This window comes from Indicator indicator, chromosome 9, assembly GCF_027791375.1.
Source record: "Indicator indicator isolate 239-I01 chromosome 9, UM_Iind_1.1, whole genome shotgun sequence".
NCBI lineage: Eukaryota > Metazoa > Chordata > Aves > Piciformes > Indicatoridae > Indicator > Indicator indicator.
Window position 1 is genome coordinate 19,632,660 of NC_072018.1, and position 24,294 is coordinate 19,656,953.

The window sequence follows — 24,294 nt, forward strand, 5'->3', positions numbered from 1 at the left end:
GAGACTCATTTCTAATACTGATTCTGAATAATACTAGTTGAGACAGATCTTAGGTTCGGATTTCAAATGGTTTCCACCCCCCCCACACTAGAGCTGCCTTTACTGTTGTCCAAGGAGAAGCAGATTTGTCCCTGACTGATAGACTTGTGCAGGCAAAGTCATAAGGATGCCAACCAGATAAGCATAATTTTGAAGTATATCTTAAGGCAACAAGGAAAAGAGTCTGTAAAAGGGGATATTGAGCCACTGCTGAGGTCAGTTAGGACTTGCTGAGACGCTTGGCCACGTCCGCGTAGGCTTGCTCAATTTCTTTGTCTGCTGCACAGGTGTTGGTGAATTCATCCCTGCCATAGGCATTCTTCAGGTACCTCCACAGCCCTGCCATCTCTGCTGGGAACTCAAAGTTGCGGTATTTCTTTGCAACAATCTAAATCAAAGATAAAACAGGGGTTAAAAGCTTCTTGCTGGTGATATATCTCCAGATTCCATTTTAGAGAGCTTCTTACTCTTGCTTGTCACACAATTAATAGCAAAGAGAAATGTATGGAAACCCAGGAGTTTTGACTAGAAAAGCCTGAAAAGTGATTATTGGTTCTCCCATATCTTGCAAGGATGCTACCTGGTCTGAGTACACTCTAAATCAATGACCTGGCTAATATCACCAAATTACAACTTTTATAGTAATTGAATTTGATTAAATTTACCATAATGGTTTTTGAGGGGTTTTACAAGTCTTATATACATCACTTAAAGCTGAGAAAGCATATAAGAAAGAGCTGATCAGCCAATTCATAAAAAGCAAGATAGGTTTAAGGGAGAGGCATCAGTTACAGTGACATATAACATGTTTTTATATTATGTATTACATTTATATTTAACATTATATGATATTTTATATATATTGTATTTTTATTCATGTAATATATTTTCCCTGGCCAATGGTGTCAGAGGATATAACCATTTACAGCTGTTGCAGGGCTGCATCCGTGTTTAGGCAAAGGAAAAATTCGGGGTGGTATGGGGACCATGACTGAGAAACCAAGATGATTTAGCAGACATTAGAAGCAGGAGTATTAGGAAAAACTGGGGGAGAAATGGTTATTTCAAGACTTATTAGACTAGGAAATTGTCTATCAAAGGAAATTTTTGATTCCTAAAAACACTCGGGCACTTCTTCAGGAAAATTGTTAAGTGTGTACTTAATTTTAAGCACCTGTATAATCCCATTGAAGCCAATGGGACTAATCTGTGCTCAAAGCTAGTTGGTTGGTTAAGTAGCTGGTTGGATTGGGACATTTCAGTTTTCCTGTAAGAACATACCATATAGAATAATCCTGTGGTGACAGAATGAACTAGCTGATAGGAAAGGATGGATTAGCTGATTTAATAAGTGCTTCCAATCTCTAATTTTTCTGACAGTATAAAATTGTTCCTGGGCACAAATTGCATACATATGTGCCACAGAGTTCCCCTTTATTTTTAAAGCACACGGCAGAGCTGTTTTCCATCTCAGATTTCTTAGGACAGTCATGTTCTCACAAATGACTATGATTTGGTTTTATTACTAGGATCCACTTGGTATTTGTACAAGTCCAAATCCTGTCCTAAACTGCATCTAATTAAGCATTCTTGCCTTCAGTGATGCTTCACACACATGGAGAAGATAAAATCTGCTGATCTGCTGGGCAACTTAAGTCAAGATTTTCACAATTTCCAGAACACATCTTCCATCAAACGAAAATGTCTTAATAATTTACCTGTTTTCTTCCTTCTGTAAAATGTTCTATAGGCAATATTCCATGGCTACTCTTGTCTGAGAAAGCTTTTAATTCTCTTTTGACATCTTTAATTTCATCCCAGGGAGAGAGGAACCAGTAAGAGGCCACACGTTTACTACAGAGGTCTGACTCTAACATTACAATTAAACATGAATCAGAAAAGAGCTAAACTTTTAAGGATATTATCAAATTTCTTATCTGGTAACTCATGCACTTTTTTTTTTTTTTTTTTTTTTTTTTTTTATACGTGCAATCAGCTCCCAGGCTCAGTTTATGTTTTGGCTCATAGAGCCAAATTAGATGCATGACTTGGCTTTAATTCCTAACTTCTTTGCTTGCCAAGGTCTGCCAGGTACTTGCTTTATTCTAAAGAAACATGTAATATGCTAAATTAAATAAATGTAATCTTTAATCTTTAGAAGTCAGTATGATATACACCATTTGTAGTATACCAGTGACTACTGAACATCTTAAATCTTGGACTGCAGCAGTGACTGATTTTTAACTTTTCTGTGTGAAGTACCAGATGGATTGCTGCTCTTAAGTTACGAATGGGTGGGAAGTGACTAAAATTTTGGCATCTCTCAAGTAAAATGGGAGTTAATTAATAGGAACTATGCAGTTACTTGCAGAGGATGAAAATAAAGAGATGGGATGCTAGATTTTAATATTGTCTTTGCCATTAATTAGTGATGGGACAATTTCCCCATGTACTAAAGTTGCTGAGGAACAAAAGTGTGCTATTCCAGAACTTGAGATGCCTCTGCTGAAATACATGATGGCTTTAGCTCATGGTTCTTGGAGCAGAGCATCCTTTGACATGCTTCTTTGACCACAGCAATGCATGTTTTACCTTGACAACATGGAGTTTGGGCAGAAGGTTGCAGTCAGCAAGAGTCAGGTCATCTCCATCCAGAAACTTGCGTTTAGACACTTTCTCCTCTTCAGTGCTGTTTGCATCAATTTCCTCTGGCAGAGGGGTTCTCAGGTAGTCATCCAGCTTCTTCAGAGCCTTCACCAAGCCTCTTTCAAGGGCTTTTCCAAAAAGCAATGAATAAGGGATTAGGGTATAGTAAGAGCTTTTTAGAAGCACTCATTGTCAATGGCTATGGTAGTAGCTAGGAAAAAAGAGACAAGAATGATTTCTTTGTTGCTAATTTGTGCTCCAATGTCCACACAATCTGATGACAAGGTGACCCAGTAAAGGCCAGTGAACTGGAGCCTTGCATACTAGTACTTTATTTTCCTTAGCAGCCAGAAAGGACTGTAATGAAGCAGAATTTTCTAGCTTTACTTCAGCTCTAAGAAGTTGTAGTTTTACTATTTTAAAAACCTTCCAGGGTAATTAAAGGCAATAGCACTAATTCCAAAGATGATAACCAGAGCTCTATGGAGCTGGAAGATACCCTACAACAGGAATAAAGGCAATATGATGACAGTTAAATAAAATGCTACATAAAATAGATATTTCCCTCACTTCAGGTTCAATTAAGGTGCAAATTCTCCTTCTGATATGTCATAAGCGAAAGGAGATTTTTGAATTCTCATTAGAATTACTAAAGACCATGTCCCACACTGCTGCTGGTTACAACAAATTCCAGTCTTCAAATGCCACTTAGACATAACATACAGCAGAGTGCAAATTTTTTACTTAAAATACCAAGCCAGGCATAGAATTTGTGTTCATTACTGGCAGTATAAGGGAAAAATTTGATTGCAATAATGCACTTAGAGAAAGCTGCACGACTGTGTGTAGGTTCACATGTTATTTAAACTGCAAACACCCTGGGGTAAGAAGGATCTTTTGCATCACTGTTCGAAGGGTTACAAGCACAATGGGATCCTAGCCCCTGACAAGTGCCCCAAAGTGCTAAAGCAATATAAATAGGAAACAGCAAGAATTTACAATGTGAAAAAATAACAACATGACTTGTGGGCTTAGGGCCAGAATTTCAGCTGGTGAAAATTACCTGCAGTGATTTATACCTGCTGCAGATCTGGCCTGGAGTCAGCATCTGAGGCATAGAATCTTTTATCTCTGAGTTACTTACTGCCATTTACCTTAGGAGAGACTACTCAATGCTTCAAGTTACTCAGGTGGTGTAGCACTAGAAGGGCTATGGAGATAAGTATATTTATGGAGCATAGTGTAAGCTTCAAAAGGCTGCAGCAATCACCCTGTGTAGAGCAGCTTGCTGGCACAGGTAGTTCTGCTGGCTCTGCTGTCAGCCACCCCTGTGTTTTTGGCACAGCGAGAAAGGCAGCATGTACAGGGCCATTGAGAAAGCCACAGCTAAACATCACAGAACATGATTTCTCTGCTGCCCTGACATCTATTAAGCCTTGTGCCAGTGGTGGAAGTCAGATTAAGCTGCCTGATGTCTTGCTCCCACTGAAGCTTCTTGGCAAAGCACCAGGGAATCATACCAGCTCTTTCGTGGCTGACTCTTAGCCCCAGTGGTAAATCCTGGCTTAATTGATTGACTGGAGAAATGACTGTGATCCAACTGAAAACACCCCAACAAGCATAGCAGGGAGGGAAATAATTTTATTTCTGAAAGCAGAGCATCTAAAGTGACTGAAGTGCTGCCATCCATAAAACAAAAGTGTTGCCATCCCTTATTCAATCAATTCAAATTGAATTTTGACACTGACATTCTGCCATCAGATGCCGGCAGTGGTGTCTTTAATTGTCTGCAGCTGCAGCTCCACCGCACAACTTCTACTGAAGGGCAATAACTGCCACAGCCTGTAATATCCCCCCATGTGGCAACACTCACAAGATTTAGCAATCTCTTGCTGGTTTGACCCATAACACCTGTTGAAGAGATAGTTCTCCTCCTCTTGGTCAGCCTTGGACTATGTCCTCTTACAATGAATTAATTTAGAGATAGTGTAATTGAATTACTGTGATTTAATTCAGTTTTGCTCATCCACGTTTTAGAGAGCTGGCTTAACACTGAGCATTTTCCAGTGTCTCTGTCACCCAGCAGGACTGTCAGTCATCTGAGTCATCTGTACAGTATCTCTGGTATCAGTACTACATCAGATGCTTCATGCTAGCCCATGGGGTCAGTTAGGTGCGTGCATGAAGACAAGAGTGGCAGGTGAGATGTGTTTATGTAACTTTTCTGGAACTTATTAGGATTGGGGTTGGTTTTGCTCCTACTGATATATCAAAGCGCGTCATGGCTGTCTCAAAAACAATGTCTGGAGTGAAGCCTATTTGTGACAGTGGGAAAAACATCTATCTGAATTCATACTTGGCCCATGCATACCGCAGCCTTAGGCCAGAAACAAAGCGTATGTTCAGAGTTCAAGACATCTGTGACCTAATTCACAGGCTCTTCTGGAACACATGGGATCCTAGCATCTCATAGTGAAATTACCACATGGTCAAGACCATCCTATATCCTTATAGTCAAGACCTGGACCATTACTGACACCAGTGATCCCATTTAATTAATCAAAAGTTACCTGACACTAGTAAATCTCTCTGAAGAGTTATAAAAATAGAAGAGTAGTGAACAAGGGAGAACTCTCTTTCTCCCATCTGAATAGTGACAATTCTGAAAAGCTAAGAGAAGTAAGAACCAAAAATTGCTATTAGTTTATAGGATTAGATTTAGAGTTTAGAGGATCAGATTTTTAAAGCCTGTCAATTGTTTTCAAGGCTTTTTTTGAAATTCATGTGCAAATACCCATGTTTAAAGTCCTATTGTCTAGGTTCCCTGACACATTCAGATTTCTTTATATGATCTGTAGTCCTTGAGAATGAATCCCCACTCAAATCAGGAGGGTGCATAAAAGAATCTCAAAAACATTGAAGCAAGAGGTTTCTAGGAGACACATCTCAGAGAGAGCCAAGTGACTAATGCTGCTGTAGGTGGGAGAACTAACCTTCTGTTTGAATTCACCAATCAGCCCCCCAGAAGAGAGAAATGTCAAAAGCAGGTGATTTTTTTTTCTTCTTACAAAAACTTTGTGGAGTACATATTTATGGGTTCATATTACTGAGCAAACTCAGAAGAGAAAGATTTCATTCTAAACTTCCCACACTACAGCTAGTTTGTGAAAATCTGAATGACTCTACACATTGTCTCCACTGAGAACACAGGGGACAGCAGGCATTCCCCAAGGCAGTAGTCTTGTGAATACTAGTTGCAGCACTAGACTGCAGAAAGACATTTGAAAAGATGTGACTAACTAAAAAGTGACTAATTCCCCATTTGTCAATGCACTACCCACGATGAATTTCAGAAGTGGCTAAGCAGCTTATTCCCTCTGCAATTTATCCTCTTGGAAACATCACTAAATTTAAAAAAAAAAAAAATTCAAAGACAATGGAACTGAATTACTGTGATTTAATTCAATTTTGCTGATAACAGCTGAGGCTCCACTGCAAGTCAATGGGTGGGATTGATCTTCCCTGAAGTAAATTAAATAAGCAGGTTTGAATTAAACACCCTGAGCTTCCTCCATAGTCAATGGAGTCTTCTCTTCTACGCTTGCATTAGATTACCCTTAAATGAACTGTGTGGAGAACTTTTCCTGAAGTGCCTAATCTCAGCCTTGCATTGTCTTGATAATGTCAGGATGAAGGATTCACTATTGCAACACCAAGTGGAACTATGCCTAAGAATGTGGCTCTCTGATGTTTCTGAAATTTGTACCTCTAATTACTTCCCCACCCTGCAGACTTTCCATATGTGACCAGCACTGTGAGAAGAGCCCTGTCATCATGTTTACCCATGCAACAACTACATCTGAACTCCTGACAACCATTTCTCTGGACAGTGAAATCAACAAATACAAAAGCACCATCACTGTGTTGCCTCCACAGTGATGTATTTAATATAACTTCAAATTCCATGAAGTTCTACCAGTGTATATACAAAATTCATGGTGAAATCATCTCTCTCATCCTTCGCTAGGCTGCTCTGGGCTACTAATGTAGCCAAAGACAACTCAGAGCAAACACAGTCATGTCATCCCACCAATAGTAAAAAACAATATTAAAAAAAAAAAAACAACTGACAAGCCCTTTGTGATTTTCCTTCTCCCTTCAAAACTATGCTTTTATACAACTTTGCTTAATACTCGAGTTAGAAGCCAGAAAAATAGCACTTTCCTACCTCAAAGCAACCACAGAACACTTAATGAATGAATTACCATCTGTCAAAGGCAGAGGGTGGGGTTCAATTTAGCTGATGATACCTAATTCACAATGACGCTCTGTTTTCAGCAAAAGGTTACTTGATGCTGAACAATAAGATTAACAAATCCTGACATGCACAGAAATACAAATAGTGTAACTAAAGTTAATAATTGGCAAAACTGTGCTCTCGGTTACACTGACATAAAAGAGGAGTAACCCCACATTGTCAACAAGCTATTCCGTATTTACTCCAGCTCAACCAAAACCAGACTTTGGCTCTGTTACTCAGCTCTTCAAGCAAAAACTTCCTTAAACTATTAGTCTGTGCAACTATTTCCAGGGCACAAAGAGAAATCCTTGCGTCTTGAAGTACTTATACCACAACTGAACAAAAAACTGGAAAATGTAATGCATGGAGCAGTTCTGCAAGTCAAGAGGAGGGCCAGATGACAAAGATTCATTACCAGGTATTCAGGGTGAAATTTTGGCCATATTGAAACCCATGAAAGTTTTGCTTCAGTGGGATTAGGATTTCTCCAGCAGCTTTTAAAGCCAAAAGGAACTGTTATAATCAGTTAATCTGACCTCTGAAGTAATACTGACCATAAAACTTCTAGTGTCATCTGTCATTTCCATCTCTATTTTCTGTGGGTCAAATAAGGCTGAAGCAAAATGGAAAGCAACTAGAAAGTAGTAAAAGAAAAATGGTTTGGAAAAAGTAAAACTAATTCAGTCTGCTCACACCCACAGCACTTGCAGAGGTCAGACAAGGACTCTTCTTCCCCTTTCTTGAACTCCAAATATTTCCTTCCTTGTTTAATGCAGGGACAAGGAGAAATAGCAAAACAGACAAAACACATAAACACCAATCTCCGTGGCTTGAAAGAGCCACTGGAAAGCAAATAATTCCATCCTAAAATAGTAGGCTAGGAAAAGCTGAATTACCACCACCAGAGGAGACTCTCTCTCCCTCTCATTCTAATAGGCAGACTGGATACCTAAATTTAAATCAACTAGAACTAGGCATGATGACTCCTATTTCGTGTGTCTGAGGATTTGCTGGATGAGGATTTTACTTGGTAGATATTATGTAAAGAGATACAAAGCACAGAGGGCAGAGTAAGTGCAAGAAGAACAATTTATTCTTTGGACAAATTGAATTATTCTATTTATGTTAAAAAAGAGCAAAGTTAGTTCAATTATCCAAACCAGCTTAAAGCAAAATAGCATAAGATCTCCAAACAAACATAAAAACAAACAGCATAAGGTCTCCAAACAAACACGAAAACCAAAGAAAGCTGTGCTTTGAGATGTTGGTTAAGTTGTGCCTAGATACTCAAATATTTTTCACATCACTTTTAAAGCGCTGGCGATCTTCAAAATTAACATGAATTTTCCAAATTAAAAACCCTTTTGTTTCAATAAGTTTAGGAAAAAATACTTTTACTTCCCAAAACAAGTCATCATTCACCAAATTCAATCCACATTTGCCAATAATTCAGGTTACTCACACCACCCATGACATTTTTGTCATATAAAAGTTTTGTCACAAAATATTTTCTCGAAGCTGAAGTGAAATGTATGTGGCTCTCTTCATAAGTGAGTACCACTGAAAGCACGGTGACAACAAGGCTTCAAAGTTATCGAGGCCCAGCAACATAATGGCTGTTGTAGCCATCACCTGAAACCACCTGAGACTGATCTTGTAAGAACTTCTACTTTCTTAATTGTCAAGCCCAAGTAAGCTCAACAAACAATGAGCCATGCACAAAAAACGAACAATTCCTGCTGCTACCCTGGGTCACTGATTGATGCTTTTTCTTTTTACTGCTTTCTTCCACTGCCCTGTGGTAAGATTTATCCCGTAACACACGCAAATGAACTTGGTGAAATATGCAATGAGGGAAAAGGGGGAACAGTACATAAATATTCAGTGTCTCACACAAACAATCTGAGATTTATTTTTCCTTTAAAAAAACAAACCACCTTTCCTGATCACTTCCAGATTCACAGTTTGATATTATATGAGACCCAATACTGTTTTCTGGTAGATGAGGGAAACCAGCTAAGAAATAGCAATTTAAGGTAAGAAAATAATATCATTCTACTAGTCTGACAGCCTGATTAAAGACCAAGGATTCATATTTTCACTCTCTTTTTTTCTTCATCCTGTTTATTTTTTTTCAGGCAGGCTCAACAGAGTATTGTAACTTTAATCTGTAGAGATTAATCCTTCTCACATGGAGGAGCTGTGACTGCAATATGTGTGCCACTGTATTACATATTGAATAGTTTATCTTCCCCCTTGTGATTTCAATTCCCTTGAGATTTGAGTGCTGCCTTGATTTTTTATGTTTAGCCATTTAAGAGCCAAATATCTCGGCTAAGCTGGGTATGTAGGTCCCCTCTATTATCTCCGGTGGCCAATCCCTTCCCACTGCCTGAAACACCTGATTTAAACCGCTGTGACTCACTCCACACATGCCCTTCTCACCACCTGAATTACAGATGAAGCCTAAAGGACTACCTCAGACTAAATACCTAATTGTCAGGAAGGTAAGTTAGGTGACATGAATCCTACCCTTTGAGTATAATTTCACAGTTCACAAAAGTGATGTTGTGTGGGTTTTTTAAAGTTATTTATATATTAGGGCTTATTCCCCAAAGGGCAAGTACATTCCCAATTTGAGTATTGCAACATCCTTCCCAGGCATGTTGCTGCCTTGTAAAATCCCCAGCTCCAAGCAGTGTCTATATCAAAAGGAAAATGAGTGGGCAGTCTCTGAGAGCCATTTGAAATGCAGAGAACAAGGATGGAGGTTATACACTCCCGTGAATTCAAGGCATTTGGATACCTAACTCTGGGCCAAAAGGGAGTTTCTATGTTGAGTCACCTCTCCTATTAAAGATGTTCCACTCTAGATAAATAATTCAATATTCACTGGAGTAGAGACTTGTGCATGTTCCCACAATAAAGGTAAATGCCCAGACAATCATGCTGAAATGTTGTGATCTGTCTGCATCTATTCACTTAATGAATCAACAAATATACAGAATGTGTACACAAAAGCAAAACAGATTAGTGTCTCTTATTCCTCAACCCTACTTTCCTGGTTAGAAGTTTCTCTTAGAGGTCCTTCAAATCAGTCAGAGCTGGGGTCTTGCAAAGGGATTTTATTCCTGTTCAGTGTAGATGTGAGCACACCCCAGGGGTGGGATAAGTCACAAGAAGACAGGTGTACACATGCAGATGGCCACACAACTTTGGTCATAAGCTGCCTCTCAGACATGGTCTAAACCAGGCATCCATAGTTACGTATTTTCCACATAAGTTGGCAGATATGTTCTACGTACATCCAGTGAGAGAAACTGAGGTGCTAAACTCCAGGAGCATTTCACCCACAGCTCAGAAGAACATGGAGCAGAAATATACCTGTTGGATACCCAAAGTAACACTCGGAAAGCAGACATATCAAAAATCTATTGATTTACTTATCGGTAAAATTCACCTGACCTAACCTCAGCCTCTGAGTGTTAGGTAATTAATCCAACCTAGTTATCCAAGTCTCCTTTATAACTAGCAGTGAAAAACAGGCACCACTAAAGGAAGTTTGTCCAGCTTTAGATCCACATTTTAATATAAAGTAAATTGCTCTTCAGCAATGGATTTTTGTCCCTCTCCCTGATCACAAAAGATGCCAGGATTATTGAATGACTAATGTATAATGTTTTTAGATAAATTTAGGTGAGATGATTCCTCCCTTATCATCCCATTTCCTTCCTCTTCCCTTTCCCCCCCCCACTTCCCATCTACAAATCTTTTATGACGTGAAGTGGACAAATTAAAGCTTCATCTCAAAAGTTTGTGATACTTTGACAAACCTGTCAAAACTTCACAGAAGGGATTTCTCAGTCTCCAAGACATTGAGACCTTGATTCCCCAGGTATCCTTTCCTAAGACCGGAGCACAATGATTCAAGTGTTAAGAGGTTAGTAGGATTTAGGTGAGTCTCTTCTCAAGCTTGTCTACATGACATTTCTATAAATTCTCTGCCTTCTGATTTCCTAGATACAAAATAAGGATAATAGCACACTTCAGCCACAGTTTTACTACTTTTACACTGGTAAAAGTAGTAATACACCAGCCATGGACTTGTGTTTCAAGGGCTTTAAACCGTACATATAACAGAAACAGGCATCACTCTGGTTTTGTGATACCATCTATCCTACTCTCAAATTAAGCCTAGTTAAGTAAGGGAGTCAATAATGTCTTTAAAAAGAAAATTAAAGACCTATTTTTCAAGCATCTAGAACATTAATTTTGACTTGCTTCTAGTTTTACCCTGAAAACTCAGATTTCTTCCTTCCCTTATTCAATTTTACAGTGGAGACAAGAAATAAATGTAATACTTGTAACATCATCATGAAGAATGCAATTGGAGCACCTTCAAATGCTGTTTTTTAAGAATAAAACCCAGGTGTTCAAATGAGACTAAAAGAAGGTTTCATTTCCAAGTCTCTTAGGAGTCCAAGAGACCCCCAGGGCAGGAAGCAAGTCAATGTAAAACTACTGGCCTACAAGTGCCCCAGGAAGACCAGTATCTAACTTGCATTTCACAAATTTTAAGTCTGTAGCTGCACTTAAGTGACAAGCTTCAATTTTAGTGCATGTCCCTAAGGGCCTAATCCTGACCTCTGTGATGCTAGCCTTGTGCAGGTGTCCCTAAACCAACTGCTGCACACAAGCAGCAGCTGATTTGCATCAGAAACCTGGGGGGGGGGGAAAGGCGGGGGGGGGGGGTTACACCAAAAAGAAAAAAGAAAAATATCAATCAAACCCTGCATACTATAAACCTGTGTATTTGTAGCATGAGATTATCACTCCGATATCTTGATTTTTAAAATGCTCTATGTTTATTCATAGTGCAAAGTTTTGTTTTACTACCAGAGAGCAAACTGGGACTAACAAAGAAAAACTAAATATACATTTCTGCATTGAGTAAAGTTTGCACCTGGTTGAGAGTGCATCTGGGCCTTTGCAACAGTGCTGTGGGGACCCCTTGTGTTCTAATTATTAAGCAAAGATTGCTCCTATACAGGCTATTGGTACTTGCATCTTTAATATGAATTTCGTTAAATCCCAGACATGTAGAGGAATAAAGTTTGCTTTTGTTTACACCATGATAACCCAAATTACACTCCACCACCTTCAACTATGTTATTTAATTTCAGGAACGATGAAGATACAGGAGAGGGAAACGCTGAAATGCCTAGCTAGCAGAACCTGAGGATAAAATTTTAAGGCTTATTGAGTTCCCAAATCCCTTAGTTCACTTAGCAAATCTCAGTCTCAAATTGTTTTATTTTAATGTCTCCAGTATTTTCTGCCCTTTGTGTACAAACATTGTTACTCAGATACAAAAAGAATATAAGGAAATGAGACTTACAAATGACTCATATCTTAAGTCTTTCCCATTGTTTCTCTGCTTTTGAGAGGTTTTTTTTGTTACAAACCCCATGAAATGACTTAGGGATCATCATGACTATGCCTCAACTTAACCTCTCTGAAAAAAAAGCAGAAGCAAAAATAATTATAATTATATCTGAATGTATGAAAAATTTTCAAGCACAAGTAAGGAGCTCATATTCTCTCTGTTGCAACTCTATTGCTGCCACAAATATCAAAAATATTTTTACTAGTTCTGGTATCTCTGATTAAAAAACGTACTATAAACTCCAGTAATGGGTCAAAGGACCAGGAACACAGTGCTTAAGCACTGGAAAACAAGCCTCACAAATGTCAGGTTTGTAGAGGCTCTTTGTTCACCATATCAGAGAGAAGGCTGATAGGACAACATACACAGATTGCTCACCCATGGACATAACACCTGGGAAGTGTGAGAGAGCTCTTCAGTCTTGCTGACAAAGGCATGAAAAAATCTAATTGTTGGAAGTCAAACAATTTCAGTCTCCATGTTGCCAAAACAATGAACTGTTTAAGAAGCAAACAAGGAGAGATGGGCGGTGAACTTATTTCTTGGGGTGTTAACAATAAGAATAAAAAAAGGCAAGATTTCATCCATTTTGACAGAAATAGGAGGAACTGGGATGGAGGGGGATACAGTTGCATGGGCAGAGCATTGCACTTTAAAATTCCCAATATTATCTTTTAGGTATTGAACAAGGACCAAGGTAGATTGACTGTAATACCATTAACATTACAAGGAATGTGCTAATAAGCATTAAGAAAATGACTGCAATTATATCTCATGCTTCAAGACCTAAAATGCTTGAAAAAAAATCACTGTATCTTTTCTCCCAATACAAAATTAATCAGATGTGTTATGGAACTTATCCATGGCTGTGAGGTCATTCTTTTTTAGAGATGGGAATGGCTGGACCAGTGCTTTGGAGTGGTGCAGGAAGTCTTGCTGAGTAGATGCCTTCCTCATGCGTTCAGTGTCATTCTGACACCAGGTTAATGTCCAGAAATATATGAATAGCTGAATCACCAAGGGCTGACCATCCCCTGCAGTGCAGAATATAGAACACCTATTGCCATCAGCTGGGCATCTCTCATCCAGTAGATATCCCCCTTACAGCAACATCATGCACCAACGACACTTCAGTTTCCCCTATTTTTTTCTCTGCTGGAAAACAACTTCTATGCTAAAGGGTAAAATACTGAAGTCTGCTCAATGAGCAAAATTGTCTGAGATGTGATTTGTAGGAGAGCATAGTAAATAACCCAAAGGTCTTCTAGCCTCAAACTCTGTCAAATTCTGATTTTTTTTTCCTGCAATCAGAAGAGTCAGGATACTTGGACAAGAATTATGTCTCCAGTTCCCATTTAGTCACCTTATTCCCAGCACTGTTTTCAAGCTAAAGGTCAACTATTTAGGATCTGGTCTAATAAAGAAAATTAGCAACATGGATTCTCATCTATGTCTCGTTCTTCTCATCCCTGTTATTTTATGAAGAATATTTGCATGCATAAAACAAAAAGTCTGGTTTGAGAAAAACAGATTCTGGGCGAATTCTTCTCCCTTTGAAGTTGTCAGCAGTTTTGCAAACTGACTTCCAGGAGCCAGTCACTGGGGTCTCTATTGTGTGACGGCTTGCCCTACAATTGCTAAATGTAACAATCCTCTCAGGACAATAAGACCAGATAGGTGCTTAAATCTGGATATTTGATTATGTAAGATTTAGACAACTTTACTGAGTTAGGCTATGACTTCATCTAAGCCAGGAATATACTTAAGATGCACTAAGCATATCACAACGAAGAGAGTTACCCACCAATGAGAAACCATAGAGCAATGAAGTTAAAACTCAATTCGTGAAAACTCATTTCTAAATAATAATGTAACCTAGGCCTCCCATTCCAGCAGCGAGGCACTTAATTCCTCCCAGGACTGCTGCGCCAGATTGCTCTAATCCGTTTCCAGCTGTGCTACTGCTCCTGTGTGCGAGCATGGGAGCTCGCCTGGGAAACAGAACAAAGCATCCCAGTAAAGCCAGCAGCACTTGGAGGAATATTCAAACACACAGGGGAAATAATTCCCTCTTAAAGAAGAGCATCTGCCAACTACTGTTCCCATTGCAAGCATTTTAGCCTAAGCCTAGCCTCTGCATATAGGCCATGACTCAGCAAAGGCTTGAGAACATGCCTTAATTTGACCATATCATTAATCTCATTGACTTCAGTATATATTGTTAAATGTTTTTTAGGGTTTCACATATTCTTTAACTTTTTGTTGTTGTTGTTAATTTTTTCTCTCCCTCTCCATGGTATACTGTGCCTTCAAAGCTGCTTCAGCAGACATGTGTCAGAAATTTTTTTCTCTACATAATTTTCTGTACATAAATTCATATTTTAAAAAAATATATTTTTTTTTAAATAATTGTAAATATTTACTGTTCCCCGAATGGCTTCATCTGGGACTGTTAATCAGGAATTCTAAGTCCCTGCCTTGGAGGGCTTGCAGTCTGATCACATCCGGACATACACAGAGTTTTAGGTTTAGTTTTATATTGTTTTCAAATAGTATTTTTCACATGTCCATCAGGAAATCTTCATACCTTAATTACCAAAGTCTTGGAAGAAAGAAAATCACAAAATTATAGGAATATTCAGAAACTTATTTATTTCCAAGTTTAAGATGATTACTTGTTTTCAGTTTAGATAACTGAAAAGTTTGTCCCTCTAATGGAAAAAAAAAATAATAAAATAAGTTCTTAGTTTTGTCAGGTCTAAGGATATTGGTCCTTAAAGCTATCACTGGTACCAGACAGAATATTGATGGCTCTGGGCCTCCAGCCAGCCTCCAGAATTTGAACACTACTTCCAAAAAATTATTTCTCAAGCTAACTTATTTTGCAAACTGCTGTTTCTGAGCATTTTAGAATCAGTCTTTGATTACTGGGCAGAAGGCAGATAAAGCAATTTAGGATGGATGATACATGCAACTTGTGGCACTACTTAACAAGCTAACACACAGCTATCACCACTGTTTTAGTGGTCTTTGTATGTGTGTTTTTATAAAGACACAGACTGGGGAACAGTTTTATTAACACATCATGAGTGAGTTACATGGGTCATCCCAAATGAATGGCAATAAAAGCTTTATATCACACTCACCAGCATGTATTTGGTACTTTATGTGCCACAAATGTTGCAGAAAAGCTATTTTACATATGTTTTAAAGACTGGGTATTTTTTTTATTAGGGCTGGTTTTGTAAAGCTGCCAGGCACTTTAGCTACCATGAGCCCAACAGTATTCATCTCAGAGGGAGCCATAAAAACGTGTTTAAAATGTTCTGAAATGGCTTTTTTGTGTTTCAAAATGTCAAAGTTAAAGATCTGTCATCCTGATAAATTCCATCACAAAGCAAGTCTTTTTCTCTAAAACAATTTTAAAGGCTATTTCTAGTCCTCCTTGGTTTTATAACAGAGAAAACTTAATATCATCACAGCACAGGACAAATTGTGGCTTGTGCCAGACCTTAGACAGGTGTGGGGTTTTGTAATGGAAAAGGGAAATTCTAAAACTATGGTGGAGGAAGGAAAAATGAATAGCAAATGTACATACAGATATCACACATGTATACACCTATATATTTATACCTCTATGTTTATACAGCAGCTTGCAAATCTGTGCAAAAAGCATAAAGCATTAATGTTGGTCCTGAATTAGAGTCTGATCCAACGTGAAACACTGGCACAGGCAAAAGCCTCATCTCTGGAAACATTCAAGGTCAGGTTGGACAGGACTATGAGCAACCAGATTTACTAAAAGATGTCTGCTCACTACTGAGGGTTTGGACTAGATGACCTTTAGATGTTCCTTCCAACCCAAACCAGTCCACGATTTTATTATTCTGCCCCTGCCATAGCAAACTCCATATCAATTACAGGGGCATTCAAACAGCTTTTTAAATTTTCTCTGTTAAAGCCAAGAGGAGCTTTGCCAGGAACTTTTGCTGAGCAGAGTGTGAAGCCTTTAGGCAAAGAATAGGCCAGAAGGATCAAAGACCAAGAACAAGCTCCATCACGTTTATAGTTATAAACTGACTCCTTTGGATGTGAGAAGCCAGGCTGGAAGGAGGACAGATGACCCTTCAGAATACACCATTCAGCCTGTGTAACTCCATGGCATAAAACTGATGTAGGGCAGTTTTAATTCCAGCCCTCTGTGTGTGTGTACAGTAGATGTACATACACAGCACACAAAGAGAGACATTTCCCACTTCATGTACCTAACCACAAAGTGTGATGCAGCTACTGAAAGAGGTGAATGGCATTTAATCACATGCAAGTTAATGATTTAAACGCGCTTTTATTTTTGGCCTCTTGATGTAAATCCAAACCAGACAAGTGGAGTCCTCTGGTCAGGCGGCTGGAAATTCCTCTGTATGAAGTCATGTTGGTGGTCTCCCAGCTCTGAGCCTTCTGAAGAGCCATACAGTGAAATATCCTTCCGTACCACTAATGAATGCGCCCACCCACGTTGGATCTGGTGCCCCCTAAGAACTTAATTCAGGAACAACTTTTTAAGCTCATAAATGAAATCAAAGGGCTCATTCTATGAGGCAAAAAACTTACAAATTTAGGCAAGATGGTTAATGTGTAGTTACTATAGATTGTCCCCTTGGTTTGCAGTATACAGTCCCACAAGAAAAAATAATAAGCAGGATGCCAAATACGTACAACATTCCAATTAATTAACTTTCATCCTCCTCCAATGAATACATGAATTGTTGCCACCCTGGTAACTGTGCAGCACTTAAGTGACTTGCTCAGCATCAATCAAAAGAATCAAAGTAAACTTACAAGGTCTTGGTTTACTTTCCCGTGCACAGACAAGATCTCCTAGATATTGTTTACAATTGCTAAGCAACCAAAAGCTATGCAATTGGCCATAAAACATTGTGCAAGGGTCTAGCGTACTACAGTCATTACACTCTCCTGAGGACTCTTGTTCCTGTGTGAACAAGCACTTGTCATTCCAAGCACAAGCCATGAAGCTTGGTGGCAATGACCAGAGAACTGAATAACCCAGTTGTGCTGCTGGAGCTAGGAGCTGATCTAATCTCCCAATGAGGAGATGACTCTGTCAGAGAGGCCTGTTATACAATTATCAAGTGACATGGGGGGTGGAAGGAATCAAGCCCATTGTAATTGAATTGACTTGAAATAATAAATGCACACACTTTCTTTAAACACAGCTTGCCACATCCTGACAATCTGGAATCAATTCCTTCCCTTTCAAGAAGCTTAAAAGTGGTGGGACTTTGATATGGCATGTGCATGTTTGCTTCTGGGCTTACAGCCCTCGCCAGCCCATTCCAAACCTTTCAACGTTTTTATACTATAAGACAGAGAAGTTAGAAAAACAAAGATGGAATAAAAGAATCTGAAATTCAGGGAACTATTAAATCAGGGCAGCCTAGCTGCCAAATACCTCTGGTAAGTAAATGAATCATGATCAATAACATATTGCCATGCAGACTTACAGAGACGGTTATCACCTGCTTCTGTGCCAGGCATAAAACATAATGGTGTGTGGCTAATAAAGTACTGCATGGATCCAGAAGGAAAAGAAAAAAAAAAAGGACTATTTTTCTCTGTAATGTCAAAGCATTTTACTTCAAAGTAATTTTAACTCATCCAGAAAAAACATCTTTTTTTTCCATAAAAACTTTGTCAAAATGAGTAGGTCACCATGAAACACTTCTCTTTTGATGATGTTGCCTATGTAAGTGAAACCACCTTGATAGAAGGAAAACTGTTTTGTTAAGGGGATGTTTCAGCCCTGATTGTAAAGCTGCTTGCTTTGTATATTCACATATTTGCCAGCAGAGGGTATCACAATCTTAGAAACAAGCAGACATTGTATCATTGTTTTAATTTACACACAAAAACTCAGACACTCACTAAACCGATAAATTACAAATCTTGTTTTCTTCAGTAACTTTTCCACTATCAGGGCTAAAAAATAATTAGCTACATAAAGGCGACAAACTCTTATCAGTGGCACCACCTCTCAGGAGAGAAAACATTGCAACAGCATAGTCTGGTGATGGCATCACTTAAATCTAACATTGTTTCATGACCCTTGTGGTTTTGCTATAAATCCTTCTAGAAGGAACACCAGCTTGGGTTTAACTTTGATGCATATTAGGCTTGCATTAATTCTCAAAACTAGTAGCTCAGGCTGCATAAACCTTATTATCCCAACCACTTCATGTCACTTTTCTGCAAAGGTGTAATAGTCATATGCTGTAGTGAGAGCTCATGTTATGCAGACTGCATGATCTCTGCTAAACCAGTATGCTATGAAAAAAATACATATGTATATATGTAATTACACCTAACCCACAGTTCTCACAGGTAGGAATAGGCTGATGCTACAAATTCCCATCCTGATATCCCATGCATTAATAAACTCACCTCCTCTCTCTCTCTCCAAGTTAAGAGAGTGTAATTCAAACAATCTGATATTTGGTGCTTTAGCCTGTTTGGTATGCAGCATTCACCCATTCCCACATAAAGTGAACTAAAAGTATTTTTCTGCAGTATTTTACAGCACTCTGGGTTCTCCATTCGACTTCAGATTTAGTAACTTTTAATTTTTCTATATGTGTGTTTTGATCACGTGCAACTGATGGTCACTGGGTGTGGTTTGCCAGATTAGCCCAAACTGGAGCCAGCTGGAGCTAGGAGTTGATACAGAGGATGACTATGAGACAAGTATTACCTTCATCTGAGAGCTGAGATGTATAGCAACTTTTTTAAGATGACCACAAGCAGCAACCTCTGTTCTTTTTGGATCTCATCTGCTCATATGGAGACAGGGAAAGGTATGTTCTCCAAAGTAATTATCATTTATGTTTCTAAAACGCTTCTTATTACTACAGAACTATATATAACTACATCAAATTTTATATAGGAAAGCCAATGCATCAGAACCTGCTGCAAAATGACATGTATCAGATCAGGGCTAAAGTCTCAGATCCTTTTTTGACTGATGTTGCAATTTAAAAAAACCCAAACACACCATCCCCAATCCTCCCTACCTCCCCACCCCCATCAATCAAAAAGAAATAGGTTCATTAGGAAATATGTATACGGTAGTGCTGTCCTTTCTTTTTGTCACATAGTCATTTCCCTGCTCAAGACATCTAACACAACTCCATTTTAATTAACTCATTACCTGCCATGCTAATCAGCCTTCAGAATAACTGCTGTAGGTTTATATGAACTGGATAAGAAAGTGGGTAAAATGTCCCTAGGTTAAGGAAAAAGATATTCTTGCTTAGCCTTTGAAAACAGAAGTCAAGCACTCTGCTAAAACTGAAGTTTACTTCCCACATCTCATAATCTGCACTGATAGTCCCAAGGACACCAAGGTCCTCAGTTACTTTACTCCATTGACAGAAACATGTAGATATTATTTTGCTCATCTCTGCTTTATTCTCCTTGAGCTGCAGCACTCCTTTTTTTACTCCTTTGTAAAAAATTAAGCTAAAAACTACAAAGAGGAAAACTGAGTTTTCAGTATGTTCAGAGACTGCAATGTTTCTGGATATCACAAGAGCATGAATCAGATAACAGAATGGAGAGAGGATGTTTGCAGGGAACAGAGGCTGTTGCTTTGCTGCGGTTTAACAACTCTTTTTCATTACAATCTTGGTGTGCTTAATTGTCCTAGAGAAGTATTTTCCTTTTATTTTCAAGAGTACCTAAACCAAGAGTTTGTTAGGCAAAATCAGGGAAAGCTCCCATTAATCACACTGCAATAAGTAAAAATGTGAAGACCTGATGATGACCACTTTGCAAGGTTAGGCTCCTTATCTCACAGTAGTGACCTTGAATTCAAGCTCTGCTTATGACCAGATGCAGATACCTCTAGGACAGCCATTTATTAGAGCTGGTGCTGCCAGTCCTTATGAATTCAGGGATTTACATATTGCAGAATAACTGAGAAGTAACACATTGGGATTATGCAAATGGACAGATACCTGTGGTTGGTTTTGGATGCAAGGGACAGCACAGATAAATTTAAGATTTACAGTTGCAGAGCAGACCATAAAAATTCCTCGTAAATGGCCAAGATACTTTATTTTCACTATAATATCTATTTAATCAAAATTACCTTGCTTTTACAACTTCCTACAGAGGTTAGCTGAGCAACCCATCAGCATTACATGGAAAATTAACTTCTTAGCATCCCAGACAAGTGAAGCACTGTAATTATTTCCTTCTGTTAACAACTCAAAAATATTGAGGAGGAGATTTGTATCTGACGTAAATCATCATTTACCCATTTTCATCTCATGGGTCAGCCCCAGGCAACAAAATATAATCACACAGATTAAATCTGTGGCAGAGCTGGAACCTGAAAAAATCTGGTCTTCTGTGAATGATATGATATGATATGATATGATATGATATGATATGATATGAACACATGTTGTTTAACACCCCTTGGATCTCTGTCTGTGAAACAAGTAATTTAAGGTAAAATGTTTACCAGTGACTGCAAATATTCTGCTAGATTATCTCAAGGGATATGGCAGTGTAAATTCATTCGCTCTCATGAAGCAACAGAAGTTTAGACTAGTTGAAGTCTTGTTTCTCTGAATGGAAAGGAATCTGAAGTAAAGAGGGCAGCCCAAGCTGCCAGCCACTTCCGGTAAAGCCACTTCCACCTTTTCTGGTGAAGAAGCTGGGCTGTATGGACAGAAGTCATGGCATGGCAGTTGGTAATGGGCCCACCAACCACTCCGTGGTCTGTTTTATTTATTAGTATAGATATAGTTAATTCAACTGTGGATATGTGAATTGAGTCTACTGAAGCAATCATCTCAAGCTTATCAGCAGCAGTACCTGATGTTATATGAACAAAGTTTGTAGTAAAACAATAGCAGAATGGCAACACTGTGCCATTTCTAAGGACAGAGACACTCTGGCACATTTGGTAATAATCCTACTCACCAGCATTATCCTGCTGCTTGGTGTTTTTGATGTATGCAGAAAATTTGGAAAATATATCGATTCCAGCAGTGTTTGATTCCCGGTGCTTGGCAGCCAGCTTGGGGTACCTGAAAAGGGAGAAGAAGTGCAGAGAATAATGTCTTGTTACCAGCAACAGTGATGATTACAAATAGAACTTACAAGAAGAAAGGAAAAAAGCCCTGTACAAGGAACTGCAATTAATGCTGTCATTTGTCTCAAACCACCAGCTTGGCAAGTCCCTCTTAATAAAAACTCTGTTGGTCAAAGCAGGTGTTTGGTTAGTTACACAGGGATGGCTTCATGACAAAGCTAATTGCACTAGTGCTTTTTGTTGCTGTGATCCCAGATACAGTGGTCTTAAATCAGAAGGAAGCACAAATTTCCAGAAAGGTTAATGGCAGTTTGGCAGCCAACTCTCTCTATCATGAATGGCAATTGTGTCTAATTCCCTACAGTGAAAATGTACTCCAGTATGCAATAGCAAGGCATGTAGCATTAGCTAGGCAAAGGCACATAAAGTTTTCAGACTCTCAATTGTTTTTTATAGACATCTGGTACAAAGGAGTATAAAGATTTGAAAGACCAACCGAAACTAACAACTCCTACCACCTTCAGTGTTCTCCAACCAGAGTATAGAAAATTTAAATATCTGATATCTTGCCTCTGGACTGGACTATAGCTACTGATTGACTTGGAGGTAAAACATTCCTTGAGGAACCATGCCAATTTCCATTGATTCATAGACTTTTAAGGTCCAAATAAAAAGCCAACATTTTTTTCCCCATTATCCTTGCATTAAGTCCAAAACATTTGACTAACTAAAGCATATCTAGTAAATCTAAGCCTTTCCTTCGTAGCTTGTTCCCATGGTTAAGCACTCATACTGAAAAAATCCATACGTTGTTTCTAATCTGAATTAATTTGGTTATAACTTCCAATCATGGGCTCTTGTCATTTCTTGACTAGAATAATGATCATTTTTCTGCCACCTCTTGTACTCTGTAATCCGTTCCCCTTCCAACCTTTCCAATACACCGTACAGCTCAGAAACCTCCACTTCTTTGCTGTAAAATGCTTTTCCTGGCACATGTATTTTGTGTGGCAATTCCTGGCATCCATTCCAGGTTATTTTTAGCTTTGTAAAATGTGGACACCAGATCCCTACAAAATTTTTCTAGCATTGGTCTCCTTAATTCTGCATACAAGGGCATCCTGAAATGTGTACAGAGAAAACATTCTGCAGTTATTAGTCATGCAAGTAACCTTTGCACATGGAAGTCATCTCACTGAAGCCATTAAGTTTCATAAATAAATATTACTCCTGTAAGTAAAGAGCGCTTTTTAGGAACTCCTCTTAGGACATCTTTCATTCCTAGGAAATGGAATATTGACTGAAAAAATCCCAGGTTCTTACTTTGGAGGTGCAAGAGTCTCTTCCAAGAATTCCTCAATCTTGTTAACATCTGTCTTGACTTCTCCATTAAAAGTCAAGAAAGGTGGGTGGGTCCCAGGAGCCAGATTGTGTAAGTCAGCTGGCTTTCTGCACAGACAGAAAAAGTCATTAAATCACTAATCTTTATGATCAGGTAGTTGCACAGATATTTATAGTTCCTACAGGTTTTTTTTTTTCCTGTGGTTAGAAGGTTTTGAATCTACCTCAAGCACCCTGTTTAATATAAAAACATTCCACAAGTGAAAAAAAAACACCCAAACCTGAATCCCAGCTATTTTGTTGTGCACCACAGACCCTCTTGGCTAGATATAAATCTGACTGAACTTAGTAGGTCCTTTCTATAGGGCAATACTGGATCATATAACTATTTTCAACTAAACTGAACAATTTGTACCTTTTCAGGTCAACAGTGGTGACGTTGAACACAACTCCTTTGAGCCACAAGATCATGAACAGACGCTGGGAGAATGGGCAGTTCCCAATGCTTTCTCCATCTATACCGGCCTGAGGGATGGAAAGAGAGGGAAAACAGCTTTCAGACTTGTCAGTCATTTACCTCTCTCAAGATGGAAAACTGGATGCTGAAAGAAAACAACCACTTTAAAAATAAATGACAGTGCCTATTATTTAATATAGTTTATCATCAACACAAGAATGAAGTTACTCCAGGATTCAGCCTTCATCAACGAGCTTGAGAAAGCAATCTGATGCCTCTTCTGAAGGTATTTTAGGGTAAAGGGGATGTGTACCTCACTGATGGCAAGCAACATCCAAAAGACTGCACATTCTTTCAATTAGTCTTGTGATCACAGGACTGCCAGCTTCATGGTCATGCTAGAAAACTCACGCAGGTTTTCTGCTCTATTTAAGTCTGTGGACTGCAGCTTAAAGCATCTTAAGATGTACTTCACTGTTTTACCATGAAAAATGGGGACTTTCAGATCTAGATTTAAATCCAAGCACTCCAGACATTCACTTTTTCTTGTTCACATTCAGTAAAGCAACAGCCTCATATACAACCAACCACACCCAGACAGAAATCTTCATTTGAATCCTTCCAAAGTTCCAGGCAGATTTCAGCCACCACATTCAGTCAGTTCCTATCTCTAGTACCTAATGAGTTGCCTACAAACCACTAAAAAACAATAAAAATCTGCTAGTGTTAGCATTGAGGAAATAGTCTATTTTTTCCCCTAAAAATTTATGGTCCTTAGCCATGCAAATACTGACTTTCAGCCATGGAGGGATACAAATAACACTAGCTGAACTGAGCCAAAGCTGTGTCCAAGGACAACATCCTTCTACAATAATTGTTCTTGTGGCCAAAGCTTTCAGGACGATAATGGTTTTGATAGATTTCCACTTTAATTTGTGGTACCATTG

The 24,294-nt window shown here is 38.7% G+C and overlaps 1 protein-coding gene across 1 annotated transcript in view; it reads right to left on the reverse strand.

Moving 5' to 3' along the window:
* Window positions 1–259: 259 nt before the first annotated feature.
* Window positions 260–24,294, reverse strand: part of CLIC5 (chloride intracellular channel 5) — a 72,849-nt gene continuing 48,814 nt past the window's right edge. Inside the window, exons 2-6 of the mRNA XM_054383569.1 lie at window positions 23,306–23,415; window positions 22,873–22,998; window positions 21,438–21,544; window positions 2,632–2,813; window positions 260–427 (exon numbers count right to left, since the gene is read on the reverse strand). Of these exons, the coding sequence (XP_054239544.1) occupies window positions 260–427; window positions 2,632–2,813; window positions 21,438–21,544; window positions 22,873–22,998; window positions 23,306–23,415 (693 nt within the window). The remainder of the gene's footprint in view (window positions 428–2,631; window positions 2,814–21,437; window positions 21,545–22,872; window positions 22,999–23,305; window positions 23,416–24,294) is intronic.